Source organism: Poecilia reticulata, linkage group LG5 (assembly GCF_000633615.1).
Source record: "Poecilia reticulata strain Guanapo linkage group LG5, Guppy_female_1.0+MT, whole genome shotgun sequence".
NCBI lineage: Eukaryota > Metazoa > Chordata > Actinopteri > Cyprinodontiformes > Poeciliidae > Poecilia > Poecilia reticulata.
The window spans coordinates 10,205,982-10,232,925 of NC_024335.1; the positions used below are offsets into that span (position 1 = coordinate 10,205,982).

Sequence of the window (26,944 nt, forward strand, 5' to 3'; positions counted from 1 at the left end):
AATCGGAGGGTCAGGGCTTAGAGGAGCTTATACAGGCAAAAGGATTTGGGCCTTCCTCCAGCTTATAGGACTGCTGCTGTGGTTCTATGTTTGTTTGCAAACATACATAATATACATATTTTTGTTTTTGCAGTCTGGTTTTTTAAAAATAAAACTTTTTTTTTAAAAAAACAGCCTAAAAACGAAAACTACTGTCTTTTCTGATGTAGTCAAATTAGCATAAAAAAATTCTATGCTTATATGTCTTAAGCTTCAATGACCTCCCCAACAGTTCCAGTCTTTTATCACTTTGATTTTTCATTCCCCATCCCTCTCCTGCTCCCAACCCTGATGCTATCTGCCCAGAGGGTTTTGTTACCAAGGGCATCTGCTGGAGCTGCAGTTATTTTCCCTTCTTCCCAAAATATGTAATGCAGTCCAGCCTGTCGAGGCAATCGCTGGTGTCTGAGCTGCTGGTCAATAAAGACGTGCAACATGAAGCGCTTCCTGGAGGATGGGAGTAAAACATCTTGCACGCAGGGAGTCATCACTCTTCTGCTTAATTGGCCTTCACAGGAGAGCAAATTAGTCTTTTCAGTGTGACAGTACTTCTAGAGACACCTGTCCCTGATTGAATGGGTAGGGCTTGTACCCAAGAGAAAGCTTTTGTTTATGGAAATAACATATATCATCTTGATCTAATGCTTTTGGTGTTTTCTGCTGTAAAGAAAGTTTGCGCTTTGTATTATTTTTTTACATAATTGATCAATCTTTTTCTTCTAAGGTTTGTTCAAACACCCAAAGGCTACACCGCCACATTATGAAGTCTGTCAGAAGTATTTATTCTAAAAATGTATAAAGGAGAAGCTTAAAAGCATAATGCCTATCAAGTAGGTAACTGCCTGCTCTGCAGCCCCCCAAAAACGCAGTTTGTCAGAGATATCTCTTCACAGCTCCCTCTCTCTGTCTCTCTGTGCCAGCTGTAATAAAACACTAGCAGACCTGTTTGTGATATTGCACATCAAAGAAAGAGTGAGCTAAGTAGCACAGAGCCTCATTTCCATACCCTTCCAAAGCAATCTGGAGAATCTGTCCCTAGCTAATGTAGCTGCCATCATTACACCAATGCAAAGGTAGGGATGAGTCTATGTTTAATTCCAGCGAGGAGCTTCGGCGCTTCATTTAGAAGTAGATTTTCTCCACCTAAGCTGTATAATAATGTTAATGTGCAATGAGGAAGGTGCTCAATGAGGAGAGGAAAAACTCCTAGGAATTAATAAAACATTATCTGTAACTCTGAAATGTCTTTTTGATCTTAGGTGGTGCGAAGTTTACAAGTGAACTAATTGACTTTCTCAACTCTAAAATGACTCATTTAAGTTTGTGTTAGACTCTGTAACCCCAGATGCTGATCTGACTTAATCTGTTTTAAATTTCTTGTCATTACTGTGAAATCCAAAGTAAGTACTGCTAACGTGATGGAAACTTTCACATGTGGAGACGCCTTTAGGTAAGAAGGCCTCAAATTACTCCTCTCTATTTCTGTGACTCAGAAAAGTGAAAGTTTCAAAGGAAAGAAGCCTTTAAAGCAGAGAAACAAGCAGCGAGCACATTACAGGTTTGTTCAGTTTTAAAAGTGAAGAAGCTTCTGTGTTAACTACATAATTATACCTCTGTTAACCATAAGTTGTTGGAAAATACTGCAGGCTAAGACATTGACTGAGGGCGACATGGTGGTGTTTTATCACAGCTTCCTTACAGCATAAAGGTTGAACGTCATCTGGTGTCTTTCTGACATCCTTACATGTTGCATACCTGTCCATTTCTTTAAGATAAATTATAACTGCAGAAGTTTGTGCCATGTTCAAATTCTTAATGTTGCAACATTTTGAGGACTCTGTGGAAAAAACCAAAACCTAAACTTGTTGGAGGAAAAGACAAGACGTGTATTAGCAGTGTGAGGAAATATTACCATACACTGCTGTTCGACGCCTTGCGGTGCTGAAGCTCTCGTTGAAACGATAGCTTTTGCTAAGTCCTTTGCATTGACTTAGCAAATAAAACTTGAAATATTCCTGGTGATGAAATGGCAAAACATGTATTGCAATAACTCATTTGCTAAGACATTTAAAATGATATTATACTGAACAGAAATTTAGTTAAAACCATGTGATCTGTCAAATATTTACTTTTATTCGATTAAATGTAAAATAACCCTTTATTAACTGCTTTTTTAGTGTTTTAAAGATGCACCAGCATGTCAAGCTTAAAGCTTAAGACTTAATCACTGGACATCTTCATGTCCAGTCACATAAATGTAACAGCTTACATTTATTTCTCTGGACATCACATGCTGGCCTTCCAGGACAGATTTCTTTTTCATTTAAAATATTGTGACATTTTACCATGAGATGTCACCACAACCCTACCGATTACAGATCCCAGGAAAGAGTTTGTAATTTGTAAATAGGATGCTGTTAATTTTAGGACACTTGCCTTTTTTTGCGGAACATTTCCGTCCTCACCAGTCGATCGGTCGTTATCTTACTCAGCAGTTACTTTTTGAAAAACAAGCTGACGGTGTGGGACAACGGGAGAAGCTGCGCTGCATCAATATCAGCTTCTACACGTGAAATTATTTTTAGAACTAAAGATGGACAGACTCAGTGTAGCCATCCTGTTGTTGGTCAAGCAAACGCTCCAAATTTAAACTCTGTTTCTCCCCTCCTCCAGTCAAAAACGATTTTCATGGGTGAGTTTTGTTTCATAGTTGTAAATTTTGCTGTTAACGAGTCAAAACAGTTGAAAAAAGTTATTTTTTAAAACTCATCTGATCTCGTATTGTGAACCCAACATCATATATAAACTCCATGTTGATTGACTCCTGTGTTAAAAGCAGACAGAACGCTCAATTATAGTAATGATTGTTCTTCATTCATGTAATTGGAAGCTTGAATTTAATTATAACATCATTATAGAAATTAGAATTGTGGCATGCAGTAACGTGTTTATTTGCATATTGAAGATCAAAACACTGCCGCTGACATGCCGCCTCACAGAGACGGTACCAGAAACGTTTCCGTCCCACCAGCTGGCGACGACCAGAAATGATCCGAGGAATTTTCTTCAGCACGTAAACAAGTTTATTCTGATTTTATTACCTACCACAATGCAGCCTTAACTTTTATGATTATGTCCTCAGGGCAGGAAGACATTTTATAAGATTATCTGTGAATAACAGCTTTTTATGAGAGTTTGCAACCTGTATGGTTTTTAAATGGTCACTGGTGGTGGCCATAATCATAAATTCTGCTAAATGCATTTTGGAGATAAAAAACCACTGGTGCTAGCAGATTCACTGACTATTCAGTTTCTTTAACTTTCATTTAAGAGCAAACTATGTTGCTATAAGAGTTTGGTTCATTATTAATCATAGGTGTCACCTCAAGGGAGCCTATAAGACAAGAGAGACTGACAAGAATTAAGAAATGAGCTTTCAAGTTCAGGATTTTTGATTCTCAAATGACAATCTAATTAACCAAAAACAGAAGTGGAATTTTTCTTACTTTTCTACTGTAATTTGCCTTGAAAATAAAATGTTTTTTGGCTTGTTGATCATGTTTCTTGCCGCGCTAACATGGATTAGGTTTATCTTCCTCACAGGCTCTAATCTTGTAAAAGTACATCAGCACATTCCACTCACTTACATTTCCACTCATGTCGCTATCTAGGAGCAGAGCAGCGAGGATCTGTGGGTTTGATTTGTTTGGAAGTGCTCACCGGAAAGTTTCTGCTCAGCCATGCCTTGAATATAAAGCATACACTCTGTGGGCTTCTTGAAAGTGTAAACTACTTTAAGTAACACTTCATCTGTAAGTGCTTGTTCCCATGTAAATTTGCAAGCAATCACAATTACAAGACATAACTGTCCTCCATCACCTGCAGTTAGAAAGTTGTGGCGGAGCGACGGGCCGGCTGGAGAGTTTATAGGTTCTGAATGGGTCGAATGGAGATGCAGGTGTGGTTCTGATGCACTGCTGCACATGACTGCTCATGAGGAAGTTAGGCCACAGGGGGCTTTCCATTAAAAACAACAACTGGAAAAGATGGGGGGGGGAAACGGATCTAACACAATCTGTGTGAGGGAAAAAAAACAACTGTGAATGGTCCATTCTCAATCACATGAGAGAGCTGCATCCCTGGGGTGTAGTTCAAATTAAAGTGCATGTGTGTGTGTGTGTGTGCAGAGGTGCAGAGATAAAAGAAATACAAGAGCAGTGAAGGTGGTCAGAAGTGGCATGATGAAGAAATTAGCTAACTTAGTACAGAAACACAGAAATACTCAAAGTTAAGGTGACGCCCTTTACTGTGCTGTTTTACCGCCTCTTGCTTTGATTACGCCGTGCGTTCATGCGTTGCTTCAATAAGCCTCTGCAGTGTCACAAGATTTATTTCCATCCAGTGTTTCATTAATTTTTCATTAAGATCTTTTATTGATGACTGGAGAGTCGGACCAGTGTGCAAAGTCGACCCATGTGTGAAAATGATGTCTCCTCCTCCCAGAGCTCCTCTTCCTCATTCTGAGCCCGATGAGTCCTGGCGCTGTCATCTTGGAGTATCGCCGTGCCACCAGGGGATGAAAAAAGTCCATTGATGGAATAACTTGGTCATTTAGTACATTCATGTAGTCGGCTGACCTCATAATGATGCTGAACCTGGACCTGACCAGCTGCAGATCATAGCACTGCAGGCTGATACACCGGACACTAGGCATGATGGGTGCATCACTTATCTGCCTCTCCTCTTACTTTGACTGGGCCATCACCAGCTGGTCTCCTCAGATCACATGACCATCTTCCATTACTCCAGAGTTCCAGATTTATGCTTCCTTAGTTGCAGTATTGGTCCAATAGGAGGTTCTTTCCTATCTGCTTAGCTAAAACCAACTGCTGACTTTTCCTTTGCCAGATAGTGAACATAAAACTTTATTGTTTTGATGTTTGGGGAAAAAAATGAAACATCTCAGCCAGTGTAAGTTCACAGAAAATGTCTTCCAGCCACATGCCCGCCTTATCTAATGCAACATCATTAAAGATGATCAGGCATACATTAGCATTTCCAACTAAATGTTAACATACTTGTTAATGTATCATTATCTAATTGCTGTGTAAATGCAGTTCATTATGTATCCATTAAAGTCGACTTCATTCTTCACAGGCTATATTTTTTTACACCTAAAATCAGAATGCTGCCATTTCACCTTTTGATTATTACCGTAACCGTTATATTACTTATTCTTATGGAAATGCTTCTTGTTAAAAAAAAAAAATACAGTTTAACAGGGTGACATGAGGGGTGGGGGTTAAAAAATGAACACAAAGCTGAATTGGGGACAGATAGGATAAAATAACTTTATTTATATTTCAACAAAAAGTTTCTTGAAAAACTTCCTATACGGTATTAGATGCTACTTTTTTTTGTCACTTTTGAAACATGGATTCTTTTTAACACAGAGACACTACAAGATTCCCCCTGAGCCATTAAAACCATCAATCCATAGTAATTACAGCTATATATTTAAAAGACGCAACACCTTATTAACAATCATCTCCTTCCCAGGTTGTAAAATTATTTAATCGTCGCCACAAGTCTACAAATATTCCATCACCGGCTCTACCATGTCATTAATACTCCAGAATGGCAGTTTTTAGCTGGCAGAGCTAAAACCCCTGAAGTAGAAAGTAAATAAAACCCTGGAATGTGAGGTGGGTGTACTTCACCGCTGTACGTGTTCAGCTGAACGCCGTTTAGCTTTCAGCATTTTGAAACGGCAGCAGAAATCTTCTTGTCCGACACTCGTCATATCAACTGTCAACATCTGAAAAGACCTTCAAGCTGGAAGCATGGTGGGGTTTTTTTTTTCCCTTTCTTGCTGGTATTTTTAGCTGGTCGCAGCTTTTCTCTGGGGGATTTCTCTTTGAGATGCCTCAGATCACTGTATCGTTCCACTCAGATACATATGGCGCTGCTTGTCGGCAGCACATCCTTCATGAATCGGTCTCTCTGCTTGATTGGTGCTTGAAATGTCGCTAAGATGCTTAAAGCAAATCCTTTGTTGGCTTCTTTGAGTCAAATTATTGAAGGTGAGGACAAGGATACAAAGACGAAACAAAGCATGAGACAAAACGAGACGATGGAGGAACTGAATATTGGATGAAGAAGAAATGTTACTGTTGAAAATATCTGATAATTAAATCTGTATTATCTGCGTTTAAAAGCACAATAAAGTTTTCAGTTATGTTAAAAATGCTGTCAAAGTCAAAAATGACTTAAAAGAAATGTGATTTTGCAAATGACACCATGGCTTCCTAAGAGGAGCTTTGTTTGAGAAACTATTTAGGCATCCTAGAATGGTTGCCATGGGAGATTCAAGGGTTTCACAAAACATGCTTGAAAAAATCTAATTTACACTCCAGATATGTTTTATTTTAAATGACAGGCAAACACAAAGTATTGCACATTTTTGAAGTGAAAGGAAAAGGATAAATCTTTAAAAATAAGAATAAATATAAAACTGAAAAGTGTGGCATACATTTCTTCAGTGCTCTTACTCTGATAATGCTAAAGTTAAAGTAGCTAACCTATTGCACAACTTTGACTTGTGCACTGCTTTTTCTGATCCTTCATTGAAAAATAAAAACATAAAACAATTTTTCACTATCCTGTGTTTTACAATTTAGAGAAATCATGTTGTTCGTCTAAAAAAAAAAAGTTATATATATATATATATATATATAAAATATAAAAAAAAATTTTCCCTTCTCACCCTCCGCGGGTGGTCTGTTTCATCCTCTGAGCTCGGGTCCTCTACCAGAGGCCTGGGAGCTTGAGGGTTCTGCGCAGTATCTTGGCTGTGCCTAGAACTGCACATTTCTGGACTGTGATGTCTGATGTTGTTCCTGGGATCTGTTTDAGCCACTGCTCCAGTTTGGGGGTGACTGCCCCGAGGGCCCCGATGACCACAGGCACCACTGTGGTCTTCACCTTCCAGGTCTTTTCCAGTTCCTCCCTGAGGCCCTGGTACTTCTCCAATTTCTCATGCTCCTTTTTYCTGATGTTGTAGTCACTTGGTATTGCTACATCCACCACAACGGCTTTCCTCTGTTCTTTATCCACCACCACAATGTCCGGTTGGTTCGCCATTACCATCTTGTCTGTCTGGATCTGGAAGTCCCACAGGATCTTAGCTCGGTCATTCTCCACCACTTTTGGGGGTGTTCCCCACTTTGATCTCGGGGCTTCCAGTCCATATTCTGCACAGATGTTCCTGTACACTATGCCCGCCACTTGGTTATGTCGTTCCATGTATGCTTTCCCTGCCAGCATCTTGCACCCTGCTATTATGTGCTGGACTGTCTCAGGGGCCTCCTTGCACAACCTACACCTTGGGTCTTGTCTGGTGTGGTAGATCTGAGCCTCTATTGCTCTGGTGTTTAGGGCCTGTTCCTGGGCGGCCAGGATGAGTGCCTCTGTGCTGTCCTTGAGTCCAGCTTTCTCCAGCCATTGGTAGGTTTTCCTGACATCAGCCACTTCAGTTATTTGTCGGTGGTACATCCCATGTAGGGGCTTGTCCTCCCATGATGGTACTTCCAGCACCTATACAGTAGCTATACAGTAGCTGACTGTATAGCTCAATAGGTAAGTCACCAGTCTTCCACCCGGGAGACCCGGGTTTGAGGCCAGGCTGAGGGCTGGGGCAAACGGCTACAACGGTGACATTGAGCTGTCAGTGTGGGTCCTTAGGCAAGACCCTTGGAGCTATATAGCCTACCTCATACCATGAGAGACACAAATAAGCACGACATGCCGGCTCAGACGTCGCCCGGTCAAACAAGGTCTGCGTCAGGTGCTGGGGGACCAGAGCACCCTGATGAAAAGTGGGCTACTGGAACAAGACGGAAATGGGCGAGAGATGAAAACATGGATCTGTTGGAATGCTACTACTCAAGTAATCCTAGTCAGAGGGGCTACATGCAAAGACTGTGACAATACTGGAAAGGCATATGGGAAAGGGAGGTAAATAATGACACTTTTAATGCAAAGTTGCCCTAAACGTTGCATGAAAATCCATTAAAAACGCTAACTTTGCATTAAATTGTCGTTATTTACAAAATCATGCAAAATTGGCATTTTTAATGGACTTTTAATGCAACTTTTAGAGCAACTTTGCATTAAAAGTGTCATAATTTACCGAATGACACTTCATGACAACAGTCATAAACATTCATAAAGACTCCTTCATGTTCATGACAGGTGATATGTCATGTTTATGACAATGTCACGTCAGTCTCATGCACACCCCTTCAAATAAAGTGTTACCGAAAAGGTTTGTGGGGTTTAAATATTTTTGGAAAGTAAAGAGGAAGCAGTCACATTAAATTGAAAATGGTATCGGATATCATAATTGTAAAGAGACCTAAAACCCTGCTAGCATAAAGTGAACCGACAGAACATGGGAGGGGCTGTGTAGGACGACCACACAGCTTGTATGTGTCGCTGTTTCATCGGGTGAATAAAGACAAAGTCACTGTGATCCGTCAGGCTTCTGATTTATTTTTAAAGCCAGCTAATCATGAATGAATCGCTGTGGGTCAAATTGATTGGCTGCACTGACATCTGTGGGAGTTGTGGCGTTCAGCTGCTGTGACTGTTGCCTTGATTATCAGCGAACTGATGAAGATGAGTGTGAAGAAGCATTTTTAACTGGAAATGCAACAGGATTGTTAAAGTATCGAGCATCCAGCAGGGTTTATTAACCAAACCCTCCACAAAGACATGATGGGGATTGTGAAATGAACCCAGCCCCCTGCAGTGCTCTTTTCTTTGAGTTTTCCGTCTTTCCTCCACTTTTGCAGTTGAGTCGTTGTTGCCTTCATTCCTCATGCGCTCACCTCAACTCTCCATCCCCCTCCTTATAGCAGCGCCTGATTCATTTTCCCAGTAACGGCCTCAGTTCCCTGTGATTTATATGTTTATGGTCATTACTGACGTTGAGTAATACATTTCCGTTTTTCTCCTCTTCTCCATCTTACCCCATCTCTCTTTTGGCAGAGCCTCAAGGTCCTGCAAGGAATATCAATTACTCTGTTTGTGTTTAATCACAGTCTTTTACTTTCCTTTGCACCACTTCCTGACATGGAAAAAGATGTTTTGTTTTGAGATATCTGATGGTTTGTTGTCGCTTTTGCGTTGGCCAAATGAAATAAAGTAAATTATAAATGTCATGTTTAATGTTTGACAACGAGATATGCTTCATCGACTGGATTTTGGTTTCATTTATTATTCTAATGCTGCAAAAACACACAATCTTATCAAGTATCTTAATACACCCAAGTTAATTAATTTATAAGTAACTTTTAAGCGAGATATAGGAGCTTATTTTTTTATATTTTATTCCTCAATATTGATTTAAAAAAAGTACAGGTTCCACTGTCCGATTATTTCACTTATAATATGGGAAAATGTCTTTTTAAAAGTGAAATAATCTGCCAGCAGAACTAGTACTTTTTATAAATAAATATTAAGGATTAATTGAATTTAAACGAGCTCCTTTATCCTGCTGAAAAGTTGTACGTTTTGTATTAATTAAATCACGCTGAGATATTTGCACGACAAAAATACTAAGTAAGATTTTGTGTTTTTGCAGTGATCTGGCTTTGTTTTTCTAGTCCAGTGTAATTAATAAGTGGGATGCTGCTAAGGCTCTTTTCATATTGCAATATTGCAATATTTATTTTCCATGATGCCCTTTTGGATGATTGGATGAAGGTTTGCTAGGAAATGAGACACATTTATACAAAACAAACAGGCAAAGTTCAGAAACTTAAAAACAAAAAAGTCATGAATGAAATAAGTGGAGAGCAGCTTCAAAGAATCTGTGAACTTACTTTTTCATTTCTTTATTTTGGCTCAAAGCTAAAGTCAAAGTTGCAACATTATCACTGCTTTCTCATGACATTCACTGAGAACCCAAACATGCTGAGGGAGAACAAACTCCATGCAGAAAGACTGTGAGCTGGGATTCGAACCCAGGACTGTTTTGCTGCAAGGCAACAGTGGCAGCGGCACAACGGACCCCAAAAATGTGGCCCCCATCATCCAGGCTCCATCTCCCACTGACACTGAGAGAAAGCTAGCTAACCTTCACACTGTTAGGTGAACCTGCAATGCAAAAATAGTTTATTTGGGGAAAAAAGGCAACATATGGCACTTGGTATATTAAAATGCCATAAAATGACTTGTTTTGTTATTCTCCTTTTAAAAACAAGTAGGCTTTGAATGAGAAAGTTTCAATATACTCAAAGTCAGCTTTGTTGTTAAAGTAGAAAAGGTAGAAGTGAAATAAAATATGTTTTAGCTACTATTCACTCAGATACTTTGTCTATTTTCAGACATTTAGAACTAAAAGGAAATGAGAAATGATTACATTTCATTTCATTTACGCTGCACCTGATTGTATTAAGAACATTTCCAGCTCTAGTTATGGATAGTCTTAACATTTCAGTATTTCTGTGTTTGTTGTTCCTAATAAATTGTGTTCATATTTTACAGAAAGGCATTTTTGACAGCCAAAGATCGACTCAAGAGTGTTGTGACATTTAGATTCATTTGCATCACCCTCTGAGTCATAGATGCAAGTTAAGTGTCTCTTTTAGATAGAGCAGTATAATTCTTCTCACTGAAATGAGATATCACACACACAACTATACAATATTTATTTTAGCCACAACCAAGATTGTTCAAAATTTCAGAAAGTACAATTACCTTGAGATTTGATTCAGTTTGGACAATCTTCTCCCTTTTTTTTTTTTAAATTATAACTGCCAGTCAGTGTTTGTGTTCATTTGTGAGATGGAAATGAAGAGAAAATGCTGTGCACAGAGACAGATTTACATATTTGCACCGTGCTGACTGATGAAAACAAAGTTTTTCACATCCAAAAAGTGGATTTAGGTGCTGTGGATCATGTGGTGCACAGGGAGATTCGTATTTGTAAAAGAAAACTGACAATTGGTCAGCATGAACTGACGCATAAGCTGCCTGTGGACTATTAGCATATCACAGCCAACATGCTTTTGCAGCTTGTTTGCTTACTGAGATAAGAGCAGCGCTTGCAACACAAAGATGACAAAGCCTTGACAAAGACGTGCCTGCAGGATACCACACTGGACAGATTTGAATTCAGATTTGTCACAGGATTTCAAATGAATCATAATTTCCAGCCTCCATTGACTCACACAAGCGCTCATGCATGCTAATGCTCTTGTAGCCTTGTTAGCTGTCAAGTTATTTACCTGAATGATTTGATGTCTAAAAATGTATTTAAAAGTTCATCTTAAGAGTAAATGCCGCTTTTTTTCTAGACTACTAATTATGATAATACATTTTATTTAGAAGCATCTTTCATTTCACTCAAGGCGACTTTACAAAGACACCAAGAAACATCATATGAACAATTCAGGTGTCATTTAGATGTATTTTCAACCAAACAAATGTTCAAGATTCGCTCATTAGCCGGAGGTATAATGGCACCATTTAACATTTAAACAGTGGACTTTAATGTTCAGCAGAAGAAATGAGATGGAGCTGAAAATGCAGAGGCTTGCACTATCACTGAGCTAAATTACAGTCATTTGATTCAGGGAGGGTGGAAAGGATGGGCTGAATGGGGCGGCTAGACTGAATGCTAGCTTAGCCTCCTCGGCCAGATTTTTGGTTTTTGCTTGGTTGGGTTTATATATTAGCTAACTGAAGCCAGTTTCATGCTATAAAATCCTGCTTTCTCAGCACTGAGTCCTAATGAACCGAGACTCCCTGTGCAGAACGACCGTGCTTTGTTTTTTTTTCCCCCATGAATTGATATCATGTAGTCAGGTAGCGATCCAGAACATTTATCAAAGATGACTGGGGCTCCATACATTTACGGAAAGATTTACATGACTGCAGTCACATTTACAATGCTTGGTGCAGTTAACACAAATTTTTGTGAGCTGAAAGTAAACAAAACCTCTGACAAAAGTGTAAATACATGACCGGTTTTAGCCTGGTAGATCCATTATTCAGGGGAAGACAAACAGTATAAGGAGCTTACTAAACAGGCGAATGAAAAACCAGCTGAATTAAAGTTGCAAGTAGTGCTGTCCTTATCAGTCTGATAGCAGAAGATATTTTCCCTCCCTAAGCTGTGTTTTCACCCTGCAACTTCTCTGCCTCTGATGCAAATATCATCTGGTTTGTAAATTGGGCATGGTGCTTTAATACCAAACTACTTAAATCTGTCACTGAACCTCCTCGGGACATTGTTTAATGACTGCCTCTTGTTGGCGTAGGCACCATGTGGGTTTTTTCTGCATCTACTGCTGTTTCTAATTCTTAGATTTGATTTTTTTTTCTTCCCCCCCCCTTCAACCCCCCTACCTTTTGCACTTCTAAATCCTCACATATTATTTTTTTAATCTGTATTCCTCAAGAGACTGCAAGTTAGTGAATGCAAAAACCGGAAAGTTGTGTTCACGTGAGTTGTAGTCCAACACTTGGTATGGAGAAAATGCAACAGAAATGTCCCTCGTCTGGATTAATGATCACACATTTGCAAATATTTCCTAGGAAAGCTTCAAAATGAGATGGCAGGAGAAGAAAACTGGAAGCGAGGAGGAGTTTACTCGAGCGCAACGAAATAGAAGTGACCTTCCATCGTTCAGTTCGGGTCGAATTAACTTTCCCCATCATTCTCACCTCTCTGATGTAAACGCCATAGATGCCACAGCACAGCGCGGCTCTCATGTTTATTAATTTATTAGAGCGAGAGATGTGCTAAATCATTGACCCTCTTTTAGCGCCTTGTGCTCCGTCTGAGCATGGGAACGAAGAGGCTGTATTGATTTTGCCCTCCTCTAATCAGTCGGCGGGGCCTTATTTGGGATGTGAAAATGGTAAATCTCTTACAGTGAGCTCCTGTCGGGACCTTTGCTGATCCTAATCTTTACTAGTTGATGGCTCCCTAATCTTTCCGTCATGTAAACCCTGAGAAAGTAAATGCAAACAATGAAAGATCACTTTAATTTATTGAACGCTGAAGGTTCTGATCACCGTTTAACAGTGAGGATATCCACTATGTTTAGATTTAAAATGTAATTAACATGATTTTTGTGGTATCCACTAATAATCACAATCTTAAAATAAATCCCTTCCATTCCTTTTAGAATGGAAACTCACATGATAAATGATAAATGTGAACCTTATTAAAAATACTCTGTTTATTTGCTTTATTTCCATCCATGGATCCTATGTACTTGAAACCTGTTTATTAAAAAATTGAGTCAGCATATGAAGCTTTTCCTGTCTTATAATGGACCAAAAATAAGTCTTAATCATCTCCTGCAACCCTTCCCTTTATGAAGAAAACACCTTTAGCTTATCCACACTGAGGGAATTTTCTCCATCAGGCTTTAAACACAGATATGCTGAACGTATATCTTGGAACAGATTCGGACTCTGCTTTTGAAACTGAAAGGCTTTTGTCATCTCTGTATAAAATAAACCTTAAAAAAACAGGAAATGGCTTCATCTGCTGTGTGAATTTGAAAACCTCACGTTGATGCAGAGCTTTTAAGTTTCTTCTTAATGTGAAGACAATCATTTTAAGGCTGATTGCTGTACTGTTTATTTCATAAAACCACTAAGAATAGCCATTGAAAGCAAAGCTTTAAACAATTTTTTGGACACTGATATAAGGAAGAGACATATTTTACTAGTTTTTTGTAAATGCTGCATTTTAACTCATTTTTTATGCATAAAGATCAGAAATTCTCTAGGATTTAACATTATTATTTTTTTTTTAGAAAACTTGTTTTTAGGGTTTGTCACATGGACAAGTTAATTACTTAATTGGTGTCTTACTAGATATCTTGTGATCTGTAAGCATAAAATGCACCATCCAAAACGAGCTGAAGTGGAGAAACACAACCTCCTAAACACATTCCTGGTAAAAGTTATCTGCAGATTTCTAGATGTTCAGGGGTTCGGTTTGCTTTTTCTGAGTTCATACGGTAAAACAACAGTTCGTTCAATGAATAATGAAAACATCAGCAAAGAAAATCCATACTTTTAGCAGATATGAAATTCAGACACTCAGCTGAGTTGTAAGGGAAATGAAAAATGTTTTATTTAGTGGTTCCGTAAATAAGACCAAAACAAAACCGGCAGAGACGAACGGACCCATCGCAGTGATTTCACAAAAGGACCTGATAAGCCCAGATGTTCGAACTTTAACTGCAATTTTTATTTATTTATTTTTAAACTATCAGAATTATAAACATATCTCTTGAAACGTGACACTGCCATTTGAATATTAAGACCTACTAAGACCGAGTTTTGAATTTGGAATCAGAACGACTGATAAAGGGAGAAACTCATAATAATGGAGATACTAATTTGACTCTGTCAGTGTAGTAAGACACCATTGTAATACCACAGTCATGATTTATGTGAGAAAGAAGAAATCTTCCTCTATTTTCCTCTCTACTTTTATCACATAATTGGTTCCTTGCCCTGAATTTTACCTTATTTCTGAAACTTTCACTCTGAATGTAAATTCAAAGTGTTCCTTCGTCGTCATTATGCCAATTCTTTAATTTTGTATGACTGCTTTTCTTGCAGTAACATTTTAAGAAGAAAACACTCACAGGGATGACATCATCAAGGAAGTTATGCAGTAAAAAAAATTATTCTTAAAAAATGTAATGGACCAGAAATTTCAGGAGATTTGGGCTTTATTTTTTTGTTGAAGATGCAAAACTCCTAGAAGAAGAAAATTAAATATAAAATTTGTGTGATCTAAATAAGATGAATGAAATTGTTGTTTGGAAATGTGATTGGTCCTTATCAAAGAGCTTTATTTGTCTTCTTGTGGTATTTTAGCTTAACTGTTTGACCATTTAATTCTGACCTAAATGTTAAGATGATTTGTCTTTCATATACCAATATGTGTGTAACTGGAATCCATACAAACCTAGACAATATAATTGCACCTTCAACTATTATTAAAAGCAAAACAAATGTATTAATGATTCCTCAAATAAAAATGTTTTTTTTTAAAGTCTTCTTTCTCCACTACTGTGGAAATGTTGCAGTAGGATGGATGGACAGATGGCACAAACTATCCATATTCCTGACATTTTTAACGTCAAAGATTCAATATAACCAGCTTAGCAAATGAACAACATCCAATCGTGTTTCAAACAGTGATAAGTAGGTCCCTATGAGAGCCGGCTCTCATAGGTACTGCAAATAAATCGAGGTACTCTAAATAATCTAGTTATAAACTCCCCCTTGGAGCGTTTGTCATCTTATCTGGCATGACAAATAGATTCAGGCTCAGGCATCCGGCTCCCAGCCTCTGCCTCTCCCACTGTTTCAGCTCTGTCAATGTTTTCCTTTTATTTCACCATCCCTTAATCAGCTCCACCCTTTCTCCGATCAACGCTGACGTGAGATGAACAAGGTGCTTCCAATCATAAGTTTATGTGTGGTTTTCTGTCGGCAGACAGCAGCAGGACGTGGCCTCAGCTGGTAGTCCATTATCCGCTGAAATACGGCGACGGGACAAAATGTTTGATGTTTGAAATGATTTTTTTTTTTTTTTAGCAGTGATAAAGTAGCTTTCACACAAGTTGGGGCTAATGTTTTTGAAAACGCTTCACTGAAAACATCGACTGCCTTCATAAAATGTGTGTGTGTGTGTGTGTGTGCGTGTGTGTGTGTGTGTGCTCACATCTAACGGTGTGCTGATTGTGTTTGTGTCCAACTCTGACGTGTTCCTCATTATCTGTGTTTTTATTTGCCCTCCAGCCTTGATTAAAGCAAATATGTGTGTTCCAGCTCAGCAGTGCTGGTGGCAGGTTTTAGCTGCCGACTCCAGCAGCTAAGGTTAATGGTATTTTGTTATCATGACTGGTATAAGTGGCAATATGACAAAGGTGCTTAAAATCTTTGTTTACCCTCAATTTCTTCAACTTCTTTGTTTGGGTGATGAATAAAAGACAACGACAGTGGAAGTGAATACAGACAATAACATAAAGACAATTACATGCAATTTGCCTGTTGATTGGTTGACTTCTGGTTTGGGTTTTCTATAAGTAGCCAGTTATTCAGTTTGATTTCAAATTTAAAATATAACTTCAGGATTAAATTAAATGTTGTAAGTTATTTGTACCAATACCTTTCGACAGGAAGGCTCTCCTGTATGAAAACTTCTTTTTTCACACAATAGTCTCCAGAGGTTACACAAAAGATGCACAATGGAATAATGAAAATACTACCTACCTGCCCACACTCGCTCTTTCATGAATCAAGACATGTTTCTCTTTTGTGAGTTTTATACTAAAATGGTGCATTTAAAACTGAAGCACACATACTGCACAATATGCAGGCAAGGTCAGGAATAAGAACTGGGCAGAAAATATGTGAAAAAGCAGCCAAGATCGACGGGAAAAACTTTGAAAGACCTTCAGAACGGTTTACATCAGTGGTCCCCAAACTACGGCCCGCGAACCGGATCCGGCCCGCCTCCACATTTGGTCTGGCCCCCTGACCAATACCAGAGAGCGTTCAGATTTTTTTTAATATATTGTATTTTCTGGTTTATATGTGGATTTTTCTTCAACCACCAGAGGGCTCTGTAGCAGGAAGTGTGTCCTGTAAACTGTGGGTGTTTTGTTTTGCATGGCGCATTGCTGCCATCTGTTGGACTTTTTGGGAACTGCTTGACTTTTATGTTATTTAATCAGTACGGTGGTTTGCTAGCGGTAGAGCAGATGAACACGCGTGTTTGTTATGAACCGAAGCAATGCCTGTAAGTAGCAGCTTATACTTCAAAACGAGCCTTTATGTTAACATATGAGGAATTCATATGTTAAGGTTATTTTCCCTTAATGGAACATATACTAGTCAGTCCCAGTGACCGTTTCACTAACGGTTTTTGCCCATGTGCTTTCTGGGTAAAAATCAATCAAGAAACGGCCCCACCTGTCCCCCGTCAAAAATTTCCGTCAGCGCAGGTGATGAACGTTAAACTCTTTGTCTGTTACAAACTGACTCCGGCCCCCCACCAGAGAAGGGAAAAGTTATGTGGCCCTCACAGGAAAAAGTTTGGGGACCACTGGTTTACATCCTTTGAAAGCGAAGTGTAAATGAATAAGGGTTTGTTTAAAAAATCCCAATTTGTCTATGAAGTCTACAGAAAATGTGTCATGTGTTTCAGCTCCTTTGGATAAACAGGAGGTATTTTTCAAAAGTTTTTCCCGAGAAATACGGAAGCTTTCAAAGTTGGTGTTTCATCAAAAGTTAACAGATGCACTCCTGCGAAGAAGCTTCTGGAAATGTCCAGATGGGCTGCATGACATGAACAAACATGCCCACGAAATGTACTCAGATATATTCATCACTCATTACAAATACAGAAAGCTTCAACTGAAGCTTTTACAAAATACAAACGTATCTTTTTGATACCTAAACCTTCTATCGACTACATTCTGGATCAATTAAGGAGGGTAAGATGACCTCACATAAAGCCTTTGAAACATTTACTGTTGATTAAATGTATTGAGTTCTAATTGGCAGACACTGCGTTACTAATCTCAGCCAATAAAACCGATTAGATCCTAAAAGGACATGTTGGAGCACTAAGTAAGTAACCTTTTCAGAAATAAAAAAACTCTTTGGGTTAGTGTGACTGGAGGGTGAAAAATACAAACCACTCTGGAGACTGGAAATACAAGCACCACTTTAGCCAAAGTTTTGAAATCAGGGAACAATTGATGTGATCAGAAGTCGTCAAGACTCTCTGAACAAGTGATTTCCTCATTTTAGCAACAGGAAATCCTGCAGCAGTGATTCAGCTTTTCTGTTGGAAGTTATTTTAATGTTTTCTGAACAGATTGTTGTTGAAAATGAGAATTTATTCTCAATCAACATATCTGGTTAAATAATATTAATAATAAAAAAGCTGCACCACCAGACTCTCCTGTCCATAACTCTTTAATGCACTCCCGAATAGATGCCCCAGATCAGAGATGTTCCACAAATAAAATGTTTATTTTTTTAATCAAAGATGAAAATGTCTGCCCCAAGTGGTCAGGTGTGTGAATTGCAATCTGTCTAAATGTCGAATAGTCTTCAGATTTTCCTATCACTGTTTAAAAAAACGGGTCAAAGACAGAAAATGTTTGATTAACGCGACTCCTGGTCCTGATTAAAAAATCTATAATGTTATTGAATCATCCAAACATTTTTTTTTAGTTATTTTGTTCTCAAAATACTTAACTGGAGATTAAATGACACCTTCTAGACCACATGTGCCAAACACAAGTCACAGGAATAGAACTTCAAGATAAAAGTTATGGGTTTAAATATTATTTAATCAGCCCAATGAAGTTATTATCTTTGGACTTAAAGATGAGCGAACTAGAATCAATGCACAGCTTCAGTTATTACAACTAAAAACCAGCGATCAGGCCCGAAACCTGGGAGTAGTGATGGACTCTGACCTGAACCTTCAGAGCCACATTAAGACAGTCACAAAGTCGGCCTTCTATCACCTGAAGAACATCTCCAGGGTTAGAGGACTGATGTCTCAGCACGATCTAGAGAAACTCATCCATGCGTTTATCTTTAGCCGCATTGATTCCTGCAACAGCGTCTTCACAGGTCTGACTAATAAATCAATCAAACAGCTGCAGCTGATCCAGAATGCTGCTGCTCGGGTTCTCACTAAAACCAGGAAGATAGAGACATAACACCAGTTTTAAAGTCCCTCCACTGGCTCCCTGTAGCTCAGAGAATAGACTTTAAAATATTGATGTTAGTTTATAAATCTCTGAACGGTTTAGCACCACAATATATTAAAGATCTGTTATTGTTGTACCAACCGTCTAGACCCCTCAGATCTTCTGGTTCTGGTTCTGGTTCTGCTCTGCATCCCCAGAACCAGAACCAGACGAGGAGAAGCAGCATTCAGTTTCTATGCACCACAGATTTGGAACAAACTTCCAGAAAACTGTAAAACAGCTGAAACACTGAGAGCCTTTAAATCTCAACTTAAAACTCACCTGTTTAGAGTTGCTTATGGCTAAATTAGGGTTAGAGTGGGTTTTGATGTCTTCCATGTTTTTATGTCTTTAATGTTTTTAATTTCTTCTTCTTTCTTTTCGACGTTTTAATGATGTAATGTTTTTTGTTTTTTTATTTTTTTTAATCTCTCTCTTTCTCACTGATTATTTTTGTTTTTATTTTAATTATGTAAAGCACTTTGAAATGCCTTGCTGCTGAAATGTGCTATACAAATACAATTTGATTGATTGATTGATTGATTGATTGATTGATTGATTGATTGATTGATTGATTGATTGATTGATTGATTGAATATTGCTAAATTACATCAACATGAAAAGATATTAAATATAGTTTAATCTTAAGAAGTACAAACAGAATGCAGAAAAGGCTATAATACGTAACAGTTTGTCAAAATATAGATTTATTAATACATTCTGCACATGATGTTGGTGTGGCCCGAAATGAAAATGAGTTTGACACCCCTGGTCCAGAGTGTCAAACGGAGCCAGTGATTATGGAGTGCTATTGCAAGGCAGACATGCAATAATGGAACGAGGACATCAGTTTCAGCATGATATTTGTTCTGCAACTGATGAAAATTACTCTGAGAAGAGTCACTACTCTACAATATACGAAGAATGCCACAATCATCAGGTTTTTCTGTCAGACAGAGACTTTACGTCTGAGCTGGGGAAAACCTCAGCAAATCTTCTAATATGAATCTAAATGTAAGATGATGGTGAAAACCCCCAAAAGGATCTGCCCTACTGACTATTAAAAGGGCTTGGAGCAGATTGATTAAGTGTCAGCATCTGGAGAGAGATTGCAGAGTATGCGTCTGTATTTATGAACTGATGCTAATCGAGGTTTTAAATGCAAGCTCAGAATCATGAGTCCTAGTTTTAGGGTTGCTTGTGTGATTATGAGACCCAGTTGATGAAAGGGCTTTATAGAAATTACACATTTTAGCAGTTCTGCTCGGTTTCTCTTGACACTTTCACCATTCAGTGACTCAGTGATTCAGTTCATTGATAAAGGAGAGAAATTATAGGAGCTAAACTCAAGGAGGAATCAAATACAGTTCAACTAAAGGTGGGCTCTGATAAGTGGGAAAGAAAGTCAGAGGATGGATGAGGGCCTCACTGTTGGGGTAATGGCTCAGTCCAAGAGATAAACACATTCAAAAGGCTGCTGACACGGCTATGTAATGCAGCAGGGCAGAACCAATCACAGAGCTTTTATTCTTCCTCTGACCCAGCTCTGTTTACATTTGGAGCGTCAATCATACCTGACAGGAAGAGGAGCTCCTCCTGCGTTCAGAGCAGGTCTTTGCTTTTATGGATTTTATCGATCGGAAAACCAAGCGTATCATGTCTCCACTGATTCCTGCTGTCTATCACCGCTGGAACGCCGTTCCTAGCATCTGTGCAGCACTAATTGCACTGACCTTAAAAAACATTGACGTATTTGTATGTTATTCAGTCTGTTTACTTTTTTTAGACACAAGATGCACTCGTCAGGCTGCGAAGTGCTTGTTCTCATCAGCTACCTTCGGCCACATAGTGTGAATTTCAAGTGTGTCATAAATATCAGCACCACTTGAGATTCAGCATCCATCACCTCCTGCGGCTCGCCTGCATATGAACAAATATTTGAAGTCGTCTTTGACTTTGATTTGCATCACAATTAAATCCTTCTGAAACATTTCCTGCTGGCCAGAACAAGGTCTCCCATCCACCAGTTCGATTCACTGGTTTCCAGTGAGAAACCTTTTTGATTTTTCAAATCTGCCAAAGTTATTTTAATTATTGTTCACTGTGGAATCGTTTTACCCTAAAACTGTTATCAAAAAAACTAATTTAGATAACTCTACAATTTATGTAGACTTCTTTTAACTTTGAAATAAATCTGAAATATATTTTAAAACTGCGCGGTATAAAACTGATTGAAAATGTGTCTTGATTTTCTTCAGTGAATAAAAGAGGCATAAGCAGCCAAAACCATTGCCTGGAACAATAGATGTAACAAACAGTCAGCTTTAATGTTTAGAAATATTTAAATAACACTGCGCTCAGTGTTAGGGTTGTTTTGAGGGAATCTATTTGTACGAGCTGCACCTGAATGCAGCATGCACCGCTGTTGGGAAAATCCCCTCTCAATAACCTGGATTCCTCCCACTTGCACTTTATATGATGTATGGAGTTTGGGATGATTAGATACTGCAGGCAACAATTTGGACTGGCTGATTTTTCTTCAGTATCAGTGATATTAACATCCAGCTAGATTCTAGAAGATGTTTCAGGTGAGTAAATCGGTTCTCATTTTCAGAAACTTTCTCTCTTCTTTTCCTTCTTTTGTTTTGCTCCCGATATTGTTTCCCACACATAAACATTCTGCATGTTTTAAGGTATGCATCAAAAATCATAACAGAGACAGATGTAATTAGGTATATTCAGCCATCTATCAGCCATCAGAGGAGACGTCAGTGTCTTATTCAGGCGTTGGATGATAGATGGATGGAACCAAACGTCCAGGATGTGAACTCAAGAGGAAGAGCTTGGATCAGTCTAGTTTGATCAGATGGATTATTTGGATGGGAGGAAAATCCAAGAAATCATTCAAATGTTACAAGCTGAAAAACCTTTAAAAAATGCCAGATTGGAGTTCACCAATATTCATATTGACAACCCCCAAGGTTTTTGGGAGAATATTTTTTCCACTAATGAGACGAAACTGCAGCGTTTTGCTGCATCTGGTATGAGGAACATTGAGTCTCTGCAGGGGAAAGTGAAGTCTTGAGACTATCGAGGCTTCCTGGAGTAAAACATACACTCCAGTGTCAGAAAGCTGAGCTGATCCTCCAACTTGATGATCTGGCTGAAAGCAGGTACGAATACCTGAAAGTAAAAAAAAAAAAAAAAGTAATTCTTAAATGATTAATGAACCTGAAGATGTGAAAAATGTGGAGACGACACACTTCAAACCTGAGACTGCTTGTGCAGTTTTCACAGGAAGACTTGACCAAACTACCTGTTAGCAAATGTAGGTGTCACAAAATTAAGCTAAATGTATATTTTTTAGTTTCTGTTCTCATTTGTTTAGTCAAATTCCATATTCAACTGAATCAGTAATCAAAAGCAAAGTCTGATTCTTATACAAATAAAATGCAGGACCACTAAAAGGCTTGTTTTTTATAGTGGAAGGGCACCAACAATTGTGTTTGAGTCTGTTTTTCTGTCTAGTACCAGGATGCCCTCCTGAGACTTGTCAAAGCACAACTCCGCTTTCATTGCTCCCTGACAGAAGGTCAATTCCATCTCGTTATGTCATCCATATTGTGCTCCGGGTCATGAAGTTGGGTCTCACCTCTGCAGTGTTTAAAATGAGAAATGTGTTGGTAGGCAACAACATCTCAGCTAAATAATCAGGTCATTGTTCGCTTCACGTTGTTTCCGCTCAGCAGGAGATGTTTTCTGAGAATGACGCTCAGATAGCAGCAGCTTCTCTTCGAAGACGAACATGAAAAACTGTCTGAGTTTAATTTCCGCAGGTCTCTTCCTCAACCTACCTTCCCGTCTTTTGGGAATGGGGTGGCTCAGATTCTTGTTTTTCCCCGCAGAAAATCCACAAAAACGATTTGAGGACGTGAATGATGGACGATTGATTGAAACTGCCTCCGAGCTAGTAATATCCCTGCCTGGTGTGTGAGCTCTGTTTTTGGTGACATTTTCTTTTTTTCCCTCATTTCTAACTGAAACTCATCAGATTTAGGAGGAAAACACAGAATTGGCCTCAAAGTCGGTTTACACGTTTCTGTGCATGGACACTCTCTTTTTTTGTTTGTTTGTTTTTGTTGTGTGTGTGTGCATACGTGCGTGCGTGCGTGTGTGTGTGTGTGTGTGCGTGTACTACCGCAAGCATGTTCTGAGTAATGGGCTTTGTGCATCCTCTCTTGCTGACGGCCTGGATGTATCCATGGCAACGGCAGGTCGATCCGGGCTGTAAACGGAGCTGGTGAGAGGGACTTGAAAGGGAGCGTTAAAGCCCTCCTCTCATCTGCCCCGCGCTCCTCTCTGACCATGGCGAAACGCGCGCGGCCTCGGTGAAATCTCGGCCTCGGGGGTGCGAGCCGTGGCTGTGACCGATGGCTGCAGTCTAACGCAGCACTGCCACCTTTTGACCCAATGCAAAAGTGTTTGGAGAGGTTTGTTTGTGGTTCTTGTTCGAGAAAGCTAAAAATCAGTCGGCACAAGATGGTTTCTTTTTCTGTTTGTGGCGAGCGTTTTAGGTTAGAACGGTGTTTTATGAAAAGAAGAAGAATTTAGATTCTTCTTCTTATCTTCAAAGATAGTTCTTTGCTTTTAGGAAGTTTCATATACATATTTAGTGTGGAAGCTATTTTAATCTATTCACATTAATTACTGGGATATTCATCTTTTGTTTGAAAGGCTTGGATAATTTTGTTTTGGTTAAAAAGCCCACATCTCTGATTGCTGGGTCCCAAGTAATCAAAGTTTAGCAATTATAACTTTTTTTTTTCTATAGTTCATACATGTTACTGTATAACAAGGTTTTTTATTAGTTCATTTGATATCGATTGTTTCATTTCAGTCAAAACTTTCAAATGCAAAATCATAGGAATTGTTTTCCACCCTGAGGGAAGGCTGCAGGATTAGATGGCTCGTTGTTGCCCCCTTGTGGATAACAACCTGCAAGTGGCAGAAGAGTGAGAATGAAAACATTGTTTTTGCTGTCATAGATGCCAAAATAAACATATTTGTAACAGCCTTGTGTACTAATCGATCTCTGCTTACATTGCAAGTAAGATATTGTTAGAAATCTCAAACGGACGGACACAGGGAGCCGCTGAACTGTGGAGTTTTCAACTCTCTGCCTTGTGAAACATCCACGATGTGGAAGCATGTGTTAATATTCATGCAGCTGAAGGCCCTGGGGCTGCAGCTGAGGGAGCCCTGTGACCTTCTTGTTAGGTCAGGACGGACGCTGAAGGCTATCTACTGATCACTAATACATAAGCAGGCCACCAGGTTGGCGAGGGAGTGAGCGAGCTCCAAGATATGACATGATTAAGCCCATTCTTCCACTGTTGTGTTTGCTCTGTGATAAACAGCCTTCGCAGCTGCAGCTATACACATATTGACTAAAGCTGCAGCCGTTCACACACTCTCATGATATCATCACCCCCCCTCCAGACAGACCGTGGTTTAAAAGATTAACAAAATATAATGTGTTTTGTATTGAACGTATGGGTTTAATATGGCCGATTCTTCGAGGTATCATATGCCATCATTAGGTTTTATTGTAAAGGGGGCAGCTTTCCCTTTATTCGCGTCTAGCATTTCATCTTCTACCACCATCGTGTTTCTGAAAATAATTCGTACCTTGTCTAATGGTACTGGATCAATACAGATGGATCAGTCTCATAAGTTTCCTTTTCATAACCCAGTCAGCACCAGCACCTCTGGGAATCTGCATTTATCACCATATTCAATCATGCGAGGATCCATTTAAGATGTTTTCTTCTCCACTGCTTGTACATATTTGCTTTCAGTTAATCTGTTTTGCGCAGAAGTGCTTGCAGCGATGTTGGGGTTATGTAATTTCAGCTAGATCTGAGGGTAAAATGAGCCATTAGATTCAAATAACATCGAGCAAATGAAACTGCTGATTAAATTCTTTGACTTTTCTGCATGCGGTTTGCTCCCTAATAGCTTTGCTCATGACTGGCCATCATGCTTGAACTTAATGCTCCTATTTCCGGGATTGCCTTAAAGTTTATTAGAAGATCAAGCCCTTACAGTAAAAACATCTGCGTTCGTTTTTTTTTCTTTTTGCACATTCAAATGTGGCTGGTTTGTTCTGTAATGTCATCACATGGATCTGGTTACACAACTATGCTGAGATGAATGCGGACAGTCCGAACATTAAAATCAGCAGAAATTTAGAAGCCTCTTTAGTGCTTCTGCAGCTCTAAAGTCAGACTCATACCTCTGCGTCAAGCCTTTTTTTTCTGGTAAATGGTGAAACTCTGCCCCAGTTCGATGACCTGTAGCTGGGCCTGATGGGAATATTCTGTGTCGTACTCAGCACCACTGTCTCCTGTTCTTTCCCGTCTTCCTCCTTCTCCCCCTCCTTTTCTTCTATTTTTCTTCTTCCCTCTTTGGAAGTCGCTCTAAGGAATGAGTCTTCACCCCCTCATCACAAGGACAAACCCTGGAGTATGAAGGGTGTTAGACTTCGGTTTGCCTCTTAGCTCATTCGCAGATGATGTTTGACTTTGACTGGTTCCACATTTGATAGCAAACTTTTTTGTCCTACTTGTTTTAAGGAACAGGAGAAGAAGAACCCTTGCATTTCGGGACTTTTCAAGAACTTTTATCTCTGAACGTAGCTGACTCTAACTCCTGCCACCATGCCGGTCCGGATCATGTGCACCATTTCTTTTTCCACGGATGACGAGCCCAGCAGAGGGTACGGTAAAGACGGTTTTGACGACTACTACAAGCGCATAAAGCAGGACTACAGCGACAGGGGCTCTCAGGACTTCCTGGACAGATCCAACCAGGAGGATGATTTCGCTGAAGAAGAGGACGATGCCAGCGACGTCGACGACCTGGCCACTTTCTTCGGTGGCTGCTCGCTCCACGGGGCCAACCACATATTTGTTGAAGAAAAGAAGTTTGGCATCCGTCAGGGTTTGTGGGCAACGGTCTTCACCATGGCGCTGTCCGCTTTCCTATACCAGGTGGCTGACAGGGTTATATACTACCGCCAATACGACCACATCACCATGCTGGATGAGAGGTCAGCCAAGAATAAGACCTTCCCTGCTATCTCCATATGCAATTACAACTTCATTCGGAAGTCCCAGATGAGCTACAGCGACCTGATATTCACCAGCCCCTTGCTGGGCTTTGAGGAAGGCATGGCGCCGGGATTTCCTCTGGCTCCGGAGCCGGACCGCCCGCTCGGGTCGCGCTTCAGCCTCGATGAGTTCTACAACCGCACCCGCCATCGGATCGATGAGATGCTGCTGGAGTGCAGCTTCAAGGGGTTAGAGTGTGGCCCGGAGAACTTCAGAGAGGTAACAAGGACTGCAATGTTTCTCAGTTGGTGACTATATGTTGGTTTTATACAGATTTCATGATGTAAAGCACTTTGTTGCTGAAATGTGCTGTACAAATAACCTTATTGAGTAATTGAATAATTAACTTTTTAAACACTTTAGCATGATCCAAGCTCCAAAGCCTCACCGTGTTTATTGTTGAAGTTTGACTGATGGATATAATCCAAGAAACATTCAGAGAAGCAAAAAACTGATTTTACTGATAATTTCCTTTGTTCTTTTTGATTAAAATGCCCTTATGCCGTTAAGACCACCATTAAAAGGAGCTGCAGTGTGTTCCCTCTAAAGACACGTATCGTACTAATGCAGATTAAAATGTTTAATCCTGTGGGACCATCCACTCACATTTCCAAGCCAGAGCTGTAAATAAAAATGTTTCTTTGAGTCAGCGTGTTTGCACAAATAAAACTTGATTGTAAATAATAAAAACAGCCGACATAAGCAGCGTAACTTATAGGGGAATTGTTGGCAAGCAGTTATTGAATTAAACTGGCGTTGAGGAAATCTGTTGTTCAGGAATCAAGAAGAGAGTCAGAGATGAAACTTGCAGCTTCCCAATTTATTTGAGTAATTTTTTTTGTGTGTGCGTGCGTGCGTGTGTGTGTGTGTGTGTGTGTGTGTGTGTGTGTGTGTGTGTGTGTGTGTGTG

The 26,944-nt window shown here is 39.5% G+C and overlaps 1 protein-coding gene across 2 annotated transcripts in view; it reads left to right on the forward strand.

The window, feature by feature from the left end:
- asic1b (acid-sensing (proton-gated) ion channel 1b) overlaps positions 1-26,944 on the forward strand; it is a 203,836-nt gene that overhangs the window by 101,220 nt on the left and 75,672 nt on the right. The window contains exon 1 of one of the 2 annotated variants that reach the window (XM_008408898.2): positions 25,376-26,254. The exons of the other annotated variant lie outside the window; for it this stretch is intronic. Coding sequence (XP_008407120.1) covers positions 25,583-26,254 — 672 coding nt within the window. The 5' untranslated portion in view covers positions 25,376-25,582. Of the gene's footprint in view, positions 1-25,375; positions 26,255-26,944 lie in introns of those variants that run through there. 2 annotated transcript variants of the gene reach the window in all.